At 38.1% G+C, this 16,874-nt stretch overlaps 1 protein-coding gene across 2 annotated transcripts in view; it reads right to left on the bottom strand.

Moving 5' to 3' along the window:
• skap1 (src kinase associated phosphoprotein 1) overlaps positions 1 to 16,099 on the bottom strand; it is a 34,335-nt gene extending 18,236 nt beyond the window's left edge. For both annotated transcript variants that reach the window (XM_020918112.2, XM_055150145.1), the window contains exons 1-8: positions 15,851 to 16,099; positions 15,167 to 15,272; positions 14,814 to 14,845; positions 13,884 to 13,997; positions 1,034 to 1,111; positions 812 to 895; positions 624 to 748; positions 407 to 470 (exon numbers count right to left, since the gene is read on the bottom strand). In XM_020918112.2, the coding sequence (XP_020773771.1) occupies positions 407 to 470; positions 624 to 748; positions 812 to 895; positions 1,034 to 1,111; positions 13,884 to 13,997; positions 14,814 to 14,845; positions 15,167 to 15,272; positions 15,851 to 15,890 (643 nt within the window). In that variant the 5' untranslated portion in view covers positions 15,891 to 16,099. The remainder of the gene's footprint in view (positions 1 to 406; positions 471 to 623; positions 749 to 811; positions 896 to 1,033; positions 1,112 to 13,883; positions 13,998 to 14,813; positions 14,846 to 15,166; positions 15,273 to 15,850) is intronic.
• Between the last annotated feature and the right edge of the window lie 775 nt (positions 16,100 to 16,874).

Here is a 16,874-nt window from a genome sequence, read left to right as displayed (position 1 = left end):
CGCCGGGGGAGGGAGACTACAGCAACTACACACATAAGATCACCCTGTTCAACTAATGACAGATTGGAGAGTTTTCTATGAAGCGGCCATGATAAAATCCTCCCTTTCATTTCTGACCTTTCTGCCCCTCAGAAACTTTAGGCACACATTTACCAAATATATCTTTGGCACTTCTTTAACTGTATTTCAAATTACCCAGTGGCACTTTAAAAAGTCAGGCCTGTGTTATTGATATGGCCTTAATCACAAATGTGTTTCAGAGTGATTTACAGTCTAAACAACGTGACCTTCTGCATCCTTATGCCCTGGATTCAGATAAGAGTGCACAAAACAGCAAACTGATAGAAGAGATTCCTCTTTCAGGACAGGCAGACATGCAAGGGATGTCATAAAAAAGTACCAAGACCTTTAGTTATAAAATTGATTTCATCCACCCAATCTCGGGCATCTTGAGGACTGTTTGCTGCAAACTACAAGGGAAGAAAACAACAAATTGAGTTATTCACAAAATGTGTTGATATTAAACAAAAATAATGTATCTTTTAAAATTATTTATTATTTGTGCAAGATGTTAATAATGATCTAATTATTAATTCTCTAAAGTAATCTGTGAAAATCCAAACCTGAAAAGACCGTTTCCCATGAGCAGTGAGCTCAAAACAGGCATTTTTCTTGGAGTCCTTTCTGAGATTTGTCACTAATTCTGCCTTGTATCCATTAATATAAAAGGCTCCCTTTTGCTGCTTATCTAGAAAAGAAAACACATTATTTGTAATACTTTTTTATGTTTCATATGATTGCTGAAACCAACCTTTCTCCGTTCCAAAATAGAAGAATATATTTTTGTGAATGACACACCACCTCTTCTGCCATTCAGAGCCAAAGAAGCTGTGGTCTAAAGAAAGGGGACAGTGTCTTTACAACTGATGCAGCTGTTTTTCATATGCAAATTAGCAGACTGTGCCAGCTATAGGATTTAAATATGGTTACACTCTTTACTCATTGTAAATAACATAACCCAGTTCAGCCATACCTCGCCGCCTCTTTTCCAAGTAATCGTGCTTTATGGGGGCAAGGTCCTGGACAGCCACTATGGAGATATCCTCAAAATCTGTAAATACAAAAAGTTATAATAATTTTTATATCTTCTAGTTCCCATTTGTGCACTCATGCATATACAATGGACATGACTGCCGCACAGTGGATCAAATACATGGCCGGCTTTAGGAAATTGGGATCAATACATTTACAGTGCTGCTGAGCATTGCAGTCCATTCATCTACTCAGATTGCTCTTTTAATGGCCACGGCCTTCCAGCGGGAATTCAAACAACTCTAACTAATTTGCAAAGTCAAATCTTCATCGTAACAAGAGTACAACTTCAGAGCATTAACTTAAGTAGTGCAGCTGTTACATAAGCAAAAAAGCAAAAAGCAAAGGACATATGACACCAGGTTATAATCATTTATCTATAACGCAACATGAAGCCAAGTCTGTTTAACTGACAATCTTCTGCTTGCTGTTTCTCTATGTTCAAAATGATGCTTCTAGGGGTGGGCAATATGTGTTGTTCTGAAGATATGCAAAATTAGAATATTGAGTATATCTTCTATTTTTTTAACCTTTATTTAACCAGGAGGTCCCATTTCAAGAGAGACCTGGCCAAGGTAGCAGCCAACACAGCATAATACAAAACCGTAAAATCACAAAATATCATGTTATAAAACCATTTGCATCTCTCAAGAAAAACATACACACATCTCAGTCACCACACTTTTTACAGTTTTCTTGAACTTATCAAGTGACACCACAGATTCCAATTTAAGATCTTGCTATAAATGAGACAATATAAAAATACAGCAGAACTATAAAATGAGCATAAACATCTAGTGTAATCTCCCAAACAAGAGCTTAAAGTGATATTTCGGCCTCTTTGTGGTTCATTTTATGGTCCATTCACATTTTGTGTGATACTTGATCCCCAAACAAGACATCACCCAGAACTAGATGCTACAGGGTCAACCTCGGGGGCATCTTACTCTGTGTATTTTTACAAGAGACCCTGTTTTTTCCAAGTGTCAAAAACAAAGACCTCACTTCCTCCACACTCATTCATCACTGGGCATTAGAGGCAATGTGGAGGGAGCGTGAGGCAGCTTTTTAACACAAAGCACAGAAACAATTTAAAGACCATTTACACAACTCAATGTGACACCCTATTCAGACTGTTGATGACAGGGGGAATGCCTGGAGTCCATCCCTTTTGGAGAGGAGCTGTTCACTGGAGCTGGGAAAAACCAAACATGTCAAGCCGTAACTAGCTCTTCTGTTTTAAACCAAAATAATCTCCCAATACAAGAGAAGCAAGAAGCTCTTTGTACAGGAACTAGAAAAGACCTTGCTGCTAAATGCCCACTACAATTTGCTGATACCATCTCTTGTACTTGTAATTTGAAGTCCATTGCTTTGTCAGGGTTTGAATGGTTTTGTCCTAACAGTCTTAATCTAAAGTACAAAATGAGAGCAGTTGATATTGGGCTTTTTCTTTGCAAACATTCCTGAGATTTACGCATCAGTGTTGACCACAATCAGGTTTGTGATCAGATAACCCCCACGCCGTCGCCGCCGCCGTGGGCCTGACGGATGAGCAGGTCACGGTAGAGCAGCGCCCCAGACACCTCAGTGCAGTAACACACTCACATTTCATTGGCCTGCCTTTGTGGATGGACTGAGAGGTGACACTATAAATACATAGGTGCTAAGGACTGTTTTGTCAAAGAGAACCTGATTCAGTACATCATAACAAACAGCGCCATTACGCTCCCCCACCTCATCCATCCGCTGGCAGTCCGTTCATTTTTCTGGCCTGGCTTCCCTGTTGCGGCCCACTTCTAATCCCCTCGTCTGTCTGCCTCCCCGGCTCTTCATTTATCTCAAAGGTCGAGCTCGGCTAATAGATGAGGAGGTACAGAATCAACACGGGATCAGTCTGATCTGCTAGAGTCAATAAACATTACGCATTCACGTGTGCTTTACTCTCACACGACAAAGTGACCTGACCCCACTTTACTCTGGTGCACTGTTAAAAGTATTAACATTGTACGAGACAGAAACAACAACATATTAACAAGACAACAGCATAACTGTTGTTTAAAAAAGCACTGTTTAATTACCAAAAATGTATCAGGTTTAGGTACGAAGAACAACAATTACATTATGTCATTTTCTATTTTATAGTGTAGAATGCAAAGGAACAGCTTTATAATAGGTAAACCTTAATTAGTCTTAATAAACCACAAATAAAAACTTAAATCATAATGGACAAATTATTATATATATATATATATATATATATATATATATATATATATATATATATATATATATATATATATATATATAAGAAAGATTTACAATGTAATGATATAATGGCTTAGTAATTACTTAATTAAGGGGTTATGGTTAGGGGTTCACGTATGTTAAAGTAGTTACTAAGCCTGGATCATTCTTAATATACTATTTGTTCATTATGAATTAAGCATTTTATTGAGACTAATGAAACTTTAGTTATTATAAAGTGTGTTACAGTTTAGTGACCTTGAATGAACTGTCATCAAGGATTTTATTAATTAATTTTTTTCCATTATTCATTTAAAAAGGTGTGCTAGGCAGGTGACTTAATTGCTGAAAACTTGTCAAATGCAGCCTAGCAACAAACACAGCTTATTCCCATTATCTGGTTCACTTTTAATCCCAAATCACACAAAAGCAGCTTCTGATTGGCCCAGAGTTAAAAGTTGCCTTTAATGAAAATGAGACCATAACACCTCTTTGGGAGCGATGCAAATTTAAGTAGATATTTAGAGGTAATGTTATTCCAAAATGTGTAATTTGGCGAGTAAAAAAACCCAACAATCATCAGTGTTTGAGTTTGTAGTCTGGTACACGGAGACACATTAATGCATCTAATTACAGCCTCATCAGAATCGCAGACAGACGGCACTCTTTCATAAAAATCATAAATTGCGTTATCAATTATTCAGGGCAATGCCTTGACTTCATTTTCATCCCTTTTGCTTTTTAATTAGCACCATCCACAGCATTGCTATTGACATTAATTTGATGGCAATTTATTGATATTTCAGCCTAACCTATTTAACTGTGTACAATTACTAACAAAGAGAATCAGATAAATGAAACGCCTGGCACTGCTGTGTTTGGTAAGTGGAGGTGAGGATGAGCGAACTGAAACTAACTGCTGCCACTGGTAATCAGAAACAAAACATGTGAGTCACCGCATTACCAAATGGACGAAAATAATCAATACAAGCTGACCAGAGATATGCGTTTAATTGATCTTGATAAATGATGGCTGTATGGAGAGCTAGTGGAGCAGTGTGTGGCTCTGTTGTGATGCTGCTGGAGTTGTTCGGCGGTGGGGACGACGCACAACAATGAGTCCGGGGCTGCCAGCGGTTTGCCACATTCACGATCTCTCATTTGGTTATTCACACTCTCTCAGCGTGGTGTTATGAGCTCAGCAGTGGATCCCGCAAGAAAAGGCTGATTTATGTTAGCATGACCAGAGGGAGTTAATGTATTCTCTCATTAAAATCCACTTTAGTTAGGCTGAAAGTCAATCAAAGCCTGGATACAGAGTGAATCAAAATGGTGGGGTTGGAGGACTAATATGTGACATTATATCTAACTGTGGCCATAATGCAAAGAAGATGTTTTGAAAACACCAGAAGATGTCGATGGTGCCATATAAGGCGATAATGCTATACGTAGAAAACAGCTTCACAGCAGCAAGACTCAGGGAGAGAGGAACAAAGCAGGTGGCAGAGAAGAGAACGTATGTGACAACTATACTTTTAAGAGACTTTTTAAAGCGCACTGATAGAATGGGTTTTATATGTAAAATGCCAAGCAAGTGAAATGTAGTGTAGAGTAGTTTAAAAATTAAATAAAACTAAAAAATTGGTACATGAAAATCATAATATTCATTTCCAATAAATGCATGAATATACATTATTTTCATGGAAATATAAGGTGATGTCTTTTATATTAAATGTTACCAATAGCACTTTATATGAGCCATGTGAGCCAAATAAAAAAGAAAAAATATATATAAATATACACGCATTAAGTATTTAAATCCCAAATTATAAGACATATGTGATTATATCAATCAATAACTGTAATGTACAATACAATACGTAGGGAGAAGACAACTTCAATGAAATTCCTGGCTCATAGGAAGTGTATTCTCTGTTGATATGAAAACAGGGGAGCATTTGACAGGTGACGTTATTGCCCATAGCTCCTTTAAAGCATAGATCATGGCTAAGTTATTGTATGTTTTCTTTCTCCTTTGCTCAGTCCTTGAGTGTGGAGCCTTTCCCAGTGCCTTTGCTTGAGGTATTGGAGTGAAGGCAGCGTCAGGGGGCAGGACCTGACCCCCGGCTGAACCCTGCTGATGAGGTGAACCAGGAGGCACAGGGAGGCTCCAGGCCCTGGGGGCTACGGGACCACTGCTGCTGATGCTACACACACTGCAGGCAGACCACAAGCCTGCACCAAACTGTCCTTGATTAGGAAAAAGGATTCTCTCAGTGCACCTTCACCCACTGAGCGCTCAATCCTGGCGCGGGCCACGCTAAATTGATACATTTTTCCTCATTACAGTGTGAGGCCTTTGCTGCTCGTCCCTCCAGCGAGCGGCCATCAGCAGGAGACTGAGAGGCTCTGAGGTTAAGGGCAGTGCCTCTCCTCTCCTCCCCCTGATTTGATTAGGACTTCAGTCATCGATACATAAACCATGTTTAGATCCTCCTAATGCATGTGTTTGAACCAGAGAAAACATGCAGTGCATTATATCAGGCTGCTTCATGCCTGAATCCAGGGCTAATAATGTTTAATGGAGGCGGGAATTATGGAAGGCCGGTTCTTTTGTTTGTTTTTTTAGGGACATCAATAAGGTTAAAATAATTATCAATCAATATTATCAAACCCTTTGGCTATTTATTAATGAGAATAATCGTATTATTTTTATTATCTTCTGTAATTGTACTTTTGTGATCTGGAAGGACGTTAAGCCGATCTATCAATATCACAAATAATTTGTTAAAAAAAAAAAAAAAGACAGAAATATAACTAAACCTTTAGGATAAAAAAAAAAAATCCTTATTTTCTTTAGTAATTATGCAATTATATTTCCCCTTACTAATTTAATCTATAATGTAACAAAGGTCTGACCAGCAATTGTCTAATATACACTTTCTGTACACAATTTAAGAATATCGATTTCTCCGTCCAAACAGGTCGGCCAAAGACAAGACACTAAGGGGCTAAATTTACAATGTGACACCGGCTTCCCCCTGGGCAGCTATAAGCGCGTCTACAGCGACCCTGAATTTCCCTTTTGTAGATTTACTACCACTATTCAAATGCTTAACTGCAGATACAATGATCCTCTAATCGCTGGGGATGGTTTTGAGCTGCTTCACTGACAGCTACGAAAAAAGGAAAAAAAACATAGAGTAGTAAGAATATAAATACTGACAATGGAGGAGTGTGAGCTCACCAGAGAGACTGCATATCGGTGATGAAAACAGGGCATAACGCAGTCATCGTGAAGAGCCTGGAGGGAAAAACGCTCTGAGAAAACCAACACAGCCACCCTCTGAATGTACGGTTATTGCAACTTTAAAATGCTTCAATTATATACACTAAGATAACCGCAATGTGATTTTAGCAATAAACTGAAGGAATGTTTGCACGTGTTATTACAGTGAGTGTGATCTCAACAGTCTGTCCGTAATTTTTACAGTTTTATTTCAAGGCTTAGGGTCGCAATGTTCGAATATTATACTAATAATTATAGGACACACTAAAGGTGAGCGACAAGTGTTATAGAAATATAGAAAATAAAAGCAGTTGCTCAATGTGTGTAATAAATAATGATACAAAATAAATAATTTTTAGAGATGGCCCAGAGTATTATATGGCAGGTTCTAAAATTAATAAAAATGATATAAATATAAATAGTTTAGGTTTTTGTATTTTTTCACAGCTGAGATGACACACAAAGAGGTAATATTTGTTTAATTTAATAATAAAACATTACGAGATTATTATTGTCTATCATGGTTATGTTTATAATTATTTCCAATAGCTGCTCTCTTTTTGCCAGAACAAAATGAAAAAGTAAAGAATTAATTGAATTAAATAGGGGCCACAAATACTCATTATTTCTATTTACTTATTTTAGTGGCCTTTAAAATGTCAAATTGGACATAAAAAACATTAGCTTTACACCCAAAGGCGGTGTTCGCAATGCTCCCCATAATTTCAATCTAATATGTGACAAGCACTCTTTACAACAACTAATGCATTTTTGTAATTTTTTTTATACGATGTACGGATAACATAAATTATTAATTGTGTAGCCATGTGCCAATTGACATTTTGCACTGTACGTGGTTCGTTTTGGCATCCCAGAAACAAACATTAAAAATTACAGATTTTAAATGGATAAGCTCCAGTATATTATTACAACTAAAAGCTCATTTAAAATAAAGAATGTTCCCTGTCATGTGGGCTGTTATGAAATGGAAGTTATTCTAATATTTTGAGATGAGTAAACAATAAATCAATGGTGATCGTTTGTATTGGCGATAAAGAGCTCTCCACCTGCCCACCAGCCCTCTGCAGCTCTGTCCCAGTTGGCACACTGCACTCTGCTGACTGCACCTAAAGCTGAGCCCAGATTCTGATGCAGAGATGGATGCACCCCAACATCCTCCAATAACTCCACAAGGGCATGTTAATGACCTTAAAGTGCTACATTACAGCAACAATTAAACAGAGAAAGCCCAGAGGACCCAAGAGCCTCGTGTCACTGTCTGTGTACAGGCCAACACATCTCTCCCATCTCCATTTATTTCCCTAAGAAATCAGCGGGGCCACCTGGGCTTGGCATTGAAACTTCATTCATCTCCAGAAATGGATTCCAGTGGAGGGCAAAATCAAATTCTCATTTGCAAGGCAGGGGGAGAGAGCGGGAGTACGAGCAGGAGGTACCTGGGAACGCTAACCTCTGGGTGAACCCGCCACATCTGATAGTTTTACTATTTGTCTGTGACATTGACAGCTCTGGGGAAGATTAGGAGCCACGCTGCCCCAGCTTCACACTTTGCATTCTGCCTATGCTCCTCTATACAGATGGACCGGCCCACATTTAAAGTCACAGTTTTCCCTGAGTTTACCCGCGGCATTGCACCAGAGGCAGCGAAAGGGTGTAATTATAAGCTGTGCAACAATAAAACAAAGCAAATGAGCAGGAGCTGAATCAAAGGGTTTACAAACAGGCGGGATGCAGAAAGTACATGCCATGACTTTTGGTGGAGCATGGGGGTGAGGCCAGAGAGGAGTGATGAATGCCCCTCGGTTAAATACGTCCAAATCCCCCCTTCAAGCCTCTCTCTTCTTGCCAGGCCGCGTGAGTGAGTGTGTGAGAGAGACTGTATAAGATTAATAGTGTAAACAGCAAGAGAGAGAGGAGAGAGGGAGAGAGAAAGAGATGGAGAGAGAGAGAGAGAGAGAGAGAGAGAGAGAGAGAGAGGGGGAGAGAGTGAGGGAGAGAGAGAGAGCGAGAGAGACAGGGGAGACAGAGAGAGAGAGAGAGAGAGAGAGAGAGAGAGAGAGAGAGAGAGAGAGAGAGAGAGAGAGAGAGAGAGAGAGAGAGAGAGAGAGAGAGAGAGAGAGAGAGAGGAGAGAGAGGGGGAGAAAAAGACTATCAGCATCTGCAGCAGCACAGTAGCCTCCAGGGAATAGCGTGAACTTTTGAACCCTGATAGCAAGCAGTCGCAGCGATGCACTAAGCCTGCTCCTGCCTCGTAATGTGAGTGTATGTCTCTAGCTAGAAAAGCACGCAGGCTGCAAGCATCAGAGGGAGGAGAGGAAAGTGGAGGGGAACGAGGAAGAGTAGAGGTCATTAGCATATTCCTCCCTTCCTTGCAAACGAGGACCAACCGCTATACAAATGTCACGAAATCCATACACCAATGAACACAAGAGAAAAATGATTCTCCGAGTAGATATTCTGACAGATGGATACAGTAGATGGCTATCTCCAAGTCCAAAGAAACTTCCTGAATGATGGTCTTTCTTTGACAGCAAGGCTAATCATTCAAGAAACTCAGGGCTGAAGGCAGACAGGTCAGAGGATGGTTAGGCAAAGGGCTAAAGGTCAAAAGTTCACACACTGGTCAGACATTGTGGCCAATGGAAGAGCCCCTAAACTAACCTAATGTAGCTACAATCTTATTAGGAAAAGTAATGCAATATCAACTGATATATTAAACTGCAGGTAATGGTGTTTAAATCTAAGGTGTGATTTGAGAAACCCTAAAGATTTCAGAAGTAACACCAGTAACTTACAAATAAAATAAAATTACTATATTCCAGTGATTTGCTGGGAGCTTTAATAATTTTGATACAAAAAATATAGGTTCTTTGCATTCAAATGATAAATAAATTGTGTTTTATATACATAAACATAATGCTCAAATTGAATGGCAAACAGTTAATATTCACAATTTGTAGAAATGTTATTACAATAAAAAATGTCACTTACAATGTGTTTAGAAAAATATGCCACCCAAATCGGTGTAATTTATGCAAACTTTAAGATTCATAAAGAAGCCCCTGGGGGTGTAAAACAAATATAAAGATTAAGAAAAGACATCAAGCCTTCTGCATTGAAGCTGATCCTACAGAACTGTGTCATCACAGCAGCATCCTGATAAACATGGCGGGGCTCCCAGCGGTGCTCTCCAATCAAAGAAAAACAAACAGCCCATTTTGACTTGGTAAACTTGACCCGCAAACAGCAGGAAGGGGCTAAAAGCGCCACATCTCCAGCTGTCTCCAGAGGTTGGCTTGTGTTGTTGCAAATGTGTAAGTATGTGTGTAATACGATTATAGACAGCAGAAAGACAATTATGTCAATACCACTCTCCATGATTGTAAAACATGTTAAATCCAAGAGGTATGTAAACAGGATTTTGTCTGTCTGCCTGAGCTGCACATCCAGGGAGAGAGTGGGAGAAGAGGCTGAGGCGCGGTCAGGTCACCAGAGCGGTCGGAGGGTGAAACTCAGTTCACATTACCATGCAGACACCCAGGCTAACAATGGAGGCTCCATCTGTTCACGTCGCCCATTACAAATCTGGTGTCACCCAGTGCGCCGAAGACAACAGGCCACCGCATCTAATCAAGCGGCTCTGGCTCCTCCTGTGTAAAAGCAGCCATCGACTGCACACTCACTCACTCTCTGGTTAGGAACAGAGCGCAGCACAGGCAGCCAGTCAATTACCATGGATAATACATTCACAGAGTCACAAAGTCTCTATTGTACTGTACACTCAAATAAAATGATACAATTAGACCAGGCTAAGAATATATATCCTACCTTTTCCAACAGCCAAGTGCTTTAGTGTAAATCACAAAATGATCGTTATTTTTCACAACAAAGGTAATCTGCTGATTTCTGCAACAAGCGACAACGAAAACTGAATAAATCCTAAGCTCCATTGATAACTGTTCATTGGCAAAAGCCTTGATTTCATTAAGTTCTGTGTCCATTATTCTGGCCAAACACTCCCAACTGAAAGTGTGAACCATTTCTTTCATCTGGCAGTGAACAGCAAATGAACTCTGAACTCCACATGCCCTTAGCGAGGACACAGGCCATTCACCGCTACGCTAACATGGACACATTCCCCAACAATAAAGATATGTGGTACACAGATGGTTTGTAACAACTATACTATTTGTATGTCTGTGTTGAATTTATGGATAAAAAAGACAAATAATCTAAAAATATTATAAGTGAGTACGCAGTAACAGTTTCTCTGTATTTTTTCATATCATTATCACTTAATGACAATTAACTTTAAAAATTAATTGACATTGTCCACTTTGCTTGTATATAATGGATGACAATAATTTGAGTTTTTCAAGTAAGAATTTTAAACAATTTTAATAGTGATTTTTTATGTAATACATTCATTTTAAGAATAGACGTATGGGAAATTTTACTGTTATTTTAGCATTATTCTATTTCCACTGTAATGTCTAACTTAAGTCAGAACTTAAAATTAAAAATACCCTCCTTTGTTTTCAAACATCAAGAGAGATTCCTATGGTATATTCAACTTGAGAATTCATTTTGGTCATCACCCCATCAGTGGTTTACAAATACAAATGTTCTAATTTATCTATAAGCCAAAAAGTGCAATTAAGCGGGGATCATTTTGATGTTGAAGGAAATGCTAATAAAAGAAAAAAGAGGATTCTAATGTTGGCGGATAATTGGCTATTTCTCACAGTTAACACAAACTATGACACACTACAATACTTCAACCCCCAAAATCATTATATTATTGGGTAACAGAAGGTACTGGGGCATTTTGTCACTCGAGGCTAAAGAGAAATTTGTAAACATTTTATAGAATAATTTTGTTTGCTCCCCAATGGAATCCTGCCTTGTTTATTGTAAAATGAACTAATTCAAAAAAACAAATAACAGTTGTCTAGTGGTCTATCTTTCCACCATCTGCTGTGATTATTTCTGTCGCTTTTACCACAGCTGAAAAGTGACTGTTGCTACTCTTCAGTGGGCAAAGGACCGCGAAAGTCCATTAAGCCATTTTCAAATAAAAGGATAATTTCTGACAACATCCAGCTGGCATTTACGACAGACTTCACATTATCACTGCAAAGAGTGACAACATTTTCAATGTTGATATGAACATCTCACATATATTTTTGTCTTTGTGGTCTTTTGTTGTCTTGCATATAGCTAAGAAATACATTTGTGTTACTATATTTCTATAGTTTAAATTTTTACTTACATCTACATTTATATAATTATGCCTTATTTGATACCAGTCTCTTGGTATTTATGCTACTTATTTTTAATTTATTATTACCATTTATATTTTTGTTCTTTGTTATTATATTGTGATGTGTGAGTGACTCTGTCCAAATCATTTCCCTTGTGGATCAATAAAGTTTGTCTAAGTCTAAGTCTAAGTCTTTGCAGGCGTGATAAGTGTCAAAAAGGATCGCTAGGACAAACCTTGGCATCTGAGGGCACCCAAGTTGATAATGCCCACCTGCGGCATGTCATGTTATGGGCTATTAACTGGCGCATAGTGTCCGTGATACAAAAAAGGCTAAACGGGAGGGAGGGCGAGTGCGCAAAGGGAAGATAGAGATTGATACAGAAAGAGAGGGATGTAACGCACATGGCCCCTCAGGTACAGTGTTGTATTTCAAACCCGGTTGTGAAAGAATAGGGGGCTCAGGGTCAATCTATCACTGCATTAGCCTGCAGCTACAAAGCTTCCTTACTGTGTGGGCTGCCTCCATGCCTCCCACAATCTCCCAGCTCCAAGAATAAAAGAAACAGGATCAAGACGTGAACTAGCCACTGGAGGGCGCTCTAGGTCACAATTCCGGGCTTGGTAAACTTCAATGTATCCAGCAGTATCATAGAAACATACCTGCATTGAGAGTGTAACAGACAACAGGGAGGAGCTATGGATGTGATGCAAAACAAGGGCAAAGCAAGAGGCTGTAAAGTTAGGCAGATGACAATGGTATTTTTGTGTTAGATTGAATAAGTTTATTCGGAAATTTCTGCTAGAAAACTTAACTGAATAGCTCTTTGTTTAATTGTGGGTACCACTGGGAAACTAAAACTGTGTTAATATAATGCTTAATAATAATTTGTTTAAAGGGCCCTTTGTTTGTCTATGTTATAATGTTTCCTCATCAAAAACATATCTGAAGTTGTGTTTATTCCATTCAAACATGTTTATATACAATCCCTGCAAATTTTGTTTAGTTTTTCTCTCAAACTGAAAACACTCTGTTCTACCTTGTGATGTCATGTGGTATACAGGAGGTGCTCCACCATACACCTTCACTAGAATCATTTAACAGTTTCAGCCCTGGAATTGCCTCTTTCTATTGAACAGAAGGTAATAGGTAGCTGTCAACTTGAAAACTACATGACTTCACAAGGTTGAACAGGATTTTGAGCTTTGAGGATGTAGACAGACTAACGATGCAGGCTTACTCAAACATGTGTGAATAAAACAACTCCAGATATATTTTTCAGGAGGTAACAACATTGTAGCATGGCTTAAAGCTCACCATTTTGTGCATTATAGGACCTTTAATACAATCTATATAATATTAAAGATGGAAATGTAAAGTCCTTTGTCCTTCCTATAACCGTAACTATACATAGAAAGATAATACTCTTCAAGTGTTCATGTATGACATTGATTGACAGCCATCTATTTAACTGTCTAAGCTACATCCCTTCTCTTTTGTCCATTTACTTACTGTATATATCCTGGCACTTAGCGGGCTAAAAATTGCTACAACGGCCATAATATTCTACAGGAAAGAACCAGGAAGTGAGCCAAAAATGAATGAGGGACTTGTCTATCTATCTGCTTACAGTATGTCTATGGATATGGTCTATCTATGTTGGCTCAGCTAACTGTCAGAAGTAACACCTGGTTTAGATTTAAAATATACAGCATGTGTGTAACTGTTGAGCTGTAATTGAAAGATCAGAGCCACAGAGATTACCAACATACAACTGCTTTCATTTTTAAAACTGATGTCGCATTGAAATTCCCATCAGTGCTGCTTTGCCACTCTTGCACACTCAAACAAAATTAGCCGTTTTCAGCTACGATCTCTGCATTGCGCAACTGCCGCAGACACATTAACACACCCTAACACACACTCATTCACACACACATATACAGTACTTAGGCCTTTTGTTGACTTACACTCTTGGGCTCGATCATCCTGGTAATCAGACGCAATTGAAGCTTCGTCGGAGGGAACAGAGCGGCCAAGACTGGATCTGCGGTTGTCATCGGAAACGTCTTCCTGCGGCGATTCTGATAAAGAGATAAAGCAAAAAGTCATGGCAATACATGAGACGATACATAAACACACATATAATTGTTATTGTTATGGCTATGCTGATACTAGGAAAGTGAAAAAAAAAATCAATAACCAGATATTAATTGAGATACATACGACTAAATACTAGATACTACTACTGATGATGAAGAAAACATAAATAGGACAAACTTGGAAATTTTAGGATGATTGTGATCTTCAGCAGAAGCACCATTAGGTAATTGTAAAAGCAGCACTTTTGTTAAAATCAGACCACTGCATACTATATTTAATTGTAAAACATTTTATTGATGAATGATAATGCAAACTCCTATGAAAATGTGAGCCACTCTATGAAGCTTTGGGGTGAGAGCTGATTGGCTGTGGAGAGGAGGTCCACGCAGCTTCACATCTCTACTAGTGATTTGCCAAAGGGTTTGTGAGAGCGAGAAATGAACTGGATAGATTTAAATATCTACTTCCCCCTCTCATGGTTTCAAAATCACGTACCTCAGCTTTCAAACAATTACCATTATTAGGTGTTGAAAATTACACTGTTTATTGTTTTTATTATCATTATATCAAAATGTCATGATAACAAATTTTGAAACATGACATACTGCTACAGAAAAATTGCAAAGAAACACACACACGCAATAAATATTTAGCCTAAAAATATATTCTTCCAGCTTTCATATACTGAATGATAAGTTGATACAGTAATTATCATGACATGCCTAGTATTAAGTCTTTTCCTTCATATTGAAATTAACGTAGCAACACTAGTGTGGTAAGAATGTAACACAACTTACCATTATTCAAAAAATCTAACTCCAGAGGATGTCTGTAAACACAGAGAAAACAATAGTATCTTTAAAGATTTTGTGCTGTTAAAAGTTTTCAAGCATTTGTTTCCTGCACTGGAAAACCACAAAACCACAGCTCACCCCAAAAGAGAATGGTTGAGTTGCCATGTAACAAACACTACAACAGTAAGAATTGGTTTCTGTTGTAAATGAAGTATTAATTATCCTATTAGAAATGTATTCTTTAATATTATTTGAAGTCCAACAAATTAAAAAGCAGTTATTTTGCCATGTTTAAGAACTAGAGTTTGGATAATGACACTAACACTAACTGATTGTAAAGGGAAATTACATCTTACCGTTTATGCACAACACCGAAGTTATTTAACAGAACTCTACGAGTCTGTTCTATTTCTGTACTCAGTGTTCCATCCTCAAGGACATCATTTATAAAGTAATGACAGTCTATGGACAAAATAAAGACAACAAACAAATATAAGAAAATAAAACAGTGCAATTTTATAGAGCTGATGTAAACTTTTACATTTTCCATCACACAACCCTAGCTAGAGCAATCGGGCTCCTGAAACATATGAGAATAGTATGCTGTAAGGGATAAAGTGGTGATTTATGGCGTGTGTTACAAAACTGTCAGTGAGGTAGACCTTGAGTTTGGTAGAAGAAAGTTCATTCGTCAAAAAGTACTTATGATTTAGACTTGGGACATTGCATTATCTATCATGTCATCTTAGCAAAGTTACATCTAAAAGTTTGCAAATGTGAAACAGGTTGGGCCACATCACAAATTTGATTCTTTGTGTTTTCAAATGTTGAGCATCATGCAAATCTTCCAGTTCCTTTTAAGCTGACACTCTATGCAAAGTTATGCTACAGCCAGTGACTATGAATAGTGTGAACTTGTATTGGCCATTTAACTCTATTTTTAATACATTTTTTTATCCAATAAGCCTATTACAAGATGAAGTGAGAACCAAAATGTATTTACTAAACATTTCTAACTGAAAAAAAAGAAGGGACGTTACCCATTAAAAGTCTTCGAATGTCATTGGAGATTGTCCCCATTCTTGGCTTTCACCTGGCCTGCTCAGTTGTCTTCTCAGATTTTTGTCCTCCCCCTCACCCTCTTTAGTAAAATTAACTCCTGTTATATTGTAAGCTACACTCTACCACATATTAACTGCTCACTGGGTGAAACTAGAGAAAGGCAAATTCACAGTTACAAAGTCAGGCAAAGCATCTCACCATCTGTCCTTTTGTTCTGAAACTCAACTTCCGTGCATGAATCATGATTTGCACAAAATGGGGAGGAGCAGGTGCAAAGATGCTCACTTCCTCTGTATGCACTTTGCTTCTCAGTGGTTTGACCTGAACAAGGTTTGTAGGATATGAGTCAGAAATGTGTTTAGTAGAATTTCTTGAGAAAGTATCAAGTATCAATGCATATGTTTTAAAATTAAATGATATCTACCATCCTCTGCTGCAATGCCAGGCTGAACATCTCCTTGAGTTTCTGTAAATAGAACAGACAAGAAATGTTATTATGAGCTTGTGGATATGAATTTTACAGGACAGGTTAAGTCAAAGCTAGATTAATTGCAAATAATTGATCAATTTATTACAATTAACTCATAAAATGCAATAACTTCTTCGTTGGATATTATGAGTATTGATCTGCCAAACATGTCATGTCTTGGGGTATGTCTTCTGTCACTGATCATGAAATACAGCCTCTGACAAACATCAGGAGCAGCCAGTTAGCTTAAAGTTAGCTTTTGGTGGCGTTAGCAGTGAATGCAGCGTTAAAAAGTAAGTTACCAGAAATAGTTACCAATTAAAGTGGTAATATTGTACGTTAGTCTTTTAAATGAAATAAATGAATAGTAATTATAAAATACGTCACCGAAAGAAAGTTTCAGAGTCACGTGTGAAGGTAACAGCTAATTTACACTTTCAGGGACACTGCACAACTTCAGACTACTATCGAGCCCACCGCACGCAGAAGATTTGATTAAACAAATGTAGTGTAACCGGTTTGTCTTAGTACGT

This window comes from Boleophthalmus pectinirostris, unplaced genomic scaffold (genome assembly GCF_026225935.1).
Source record: "Boleophthalmus pectinirostris isolate CB_2022bp ecotype Guang Dong unplaced genomic scaffold, ASM2622593v1 HiC_scaffold_14, whole genome shotgun sequence".
In the NCBI taxonomy this organism is placed as follows: domain Eukaryota; kingdom Metazoa; phylum Chordata; class Actinopteri; order Gobiiformes; family Gobiidae; genus Boleophthalmus; species Boleophthalmus pectinirostris.
This window is presented reverse-complemented; position numbering and strand designations above follow the sequence as displayed.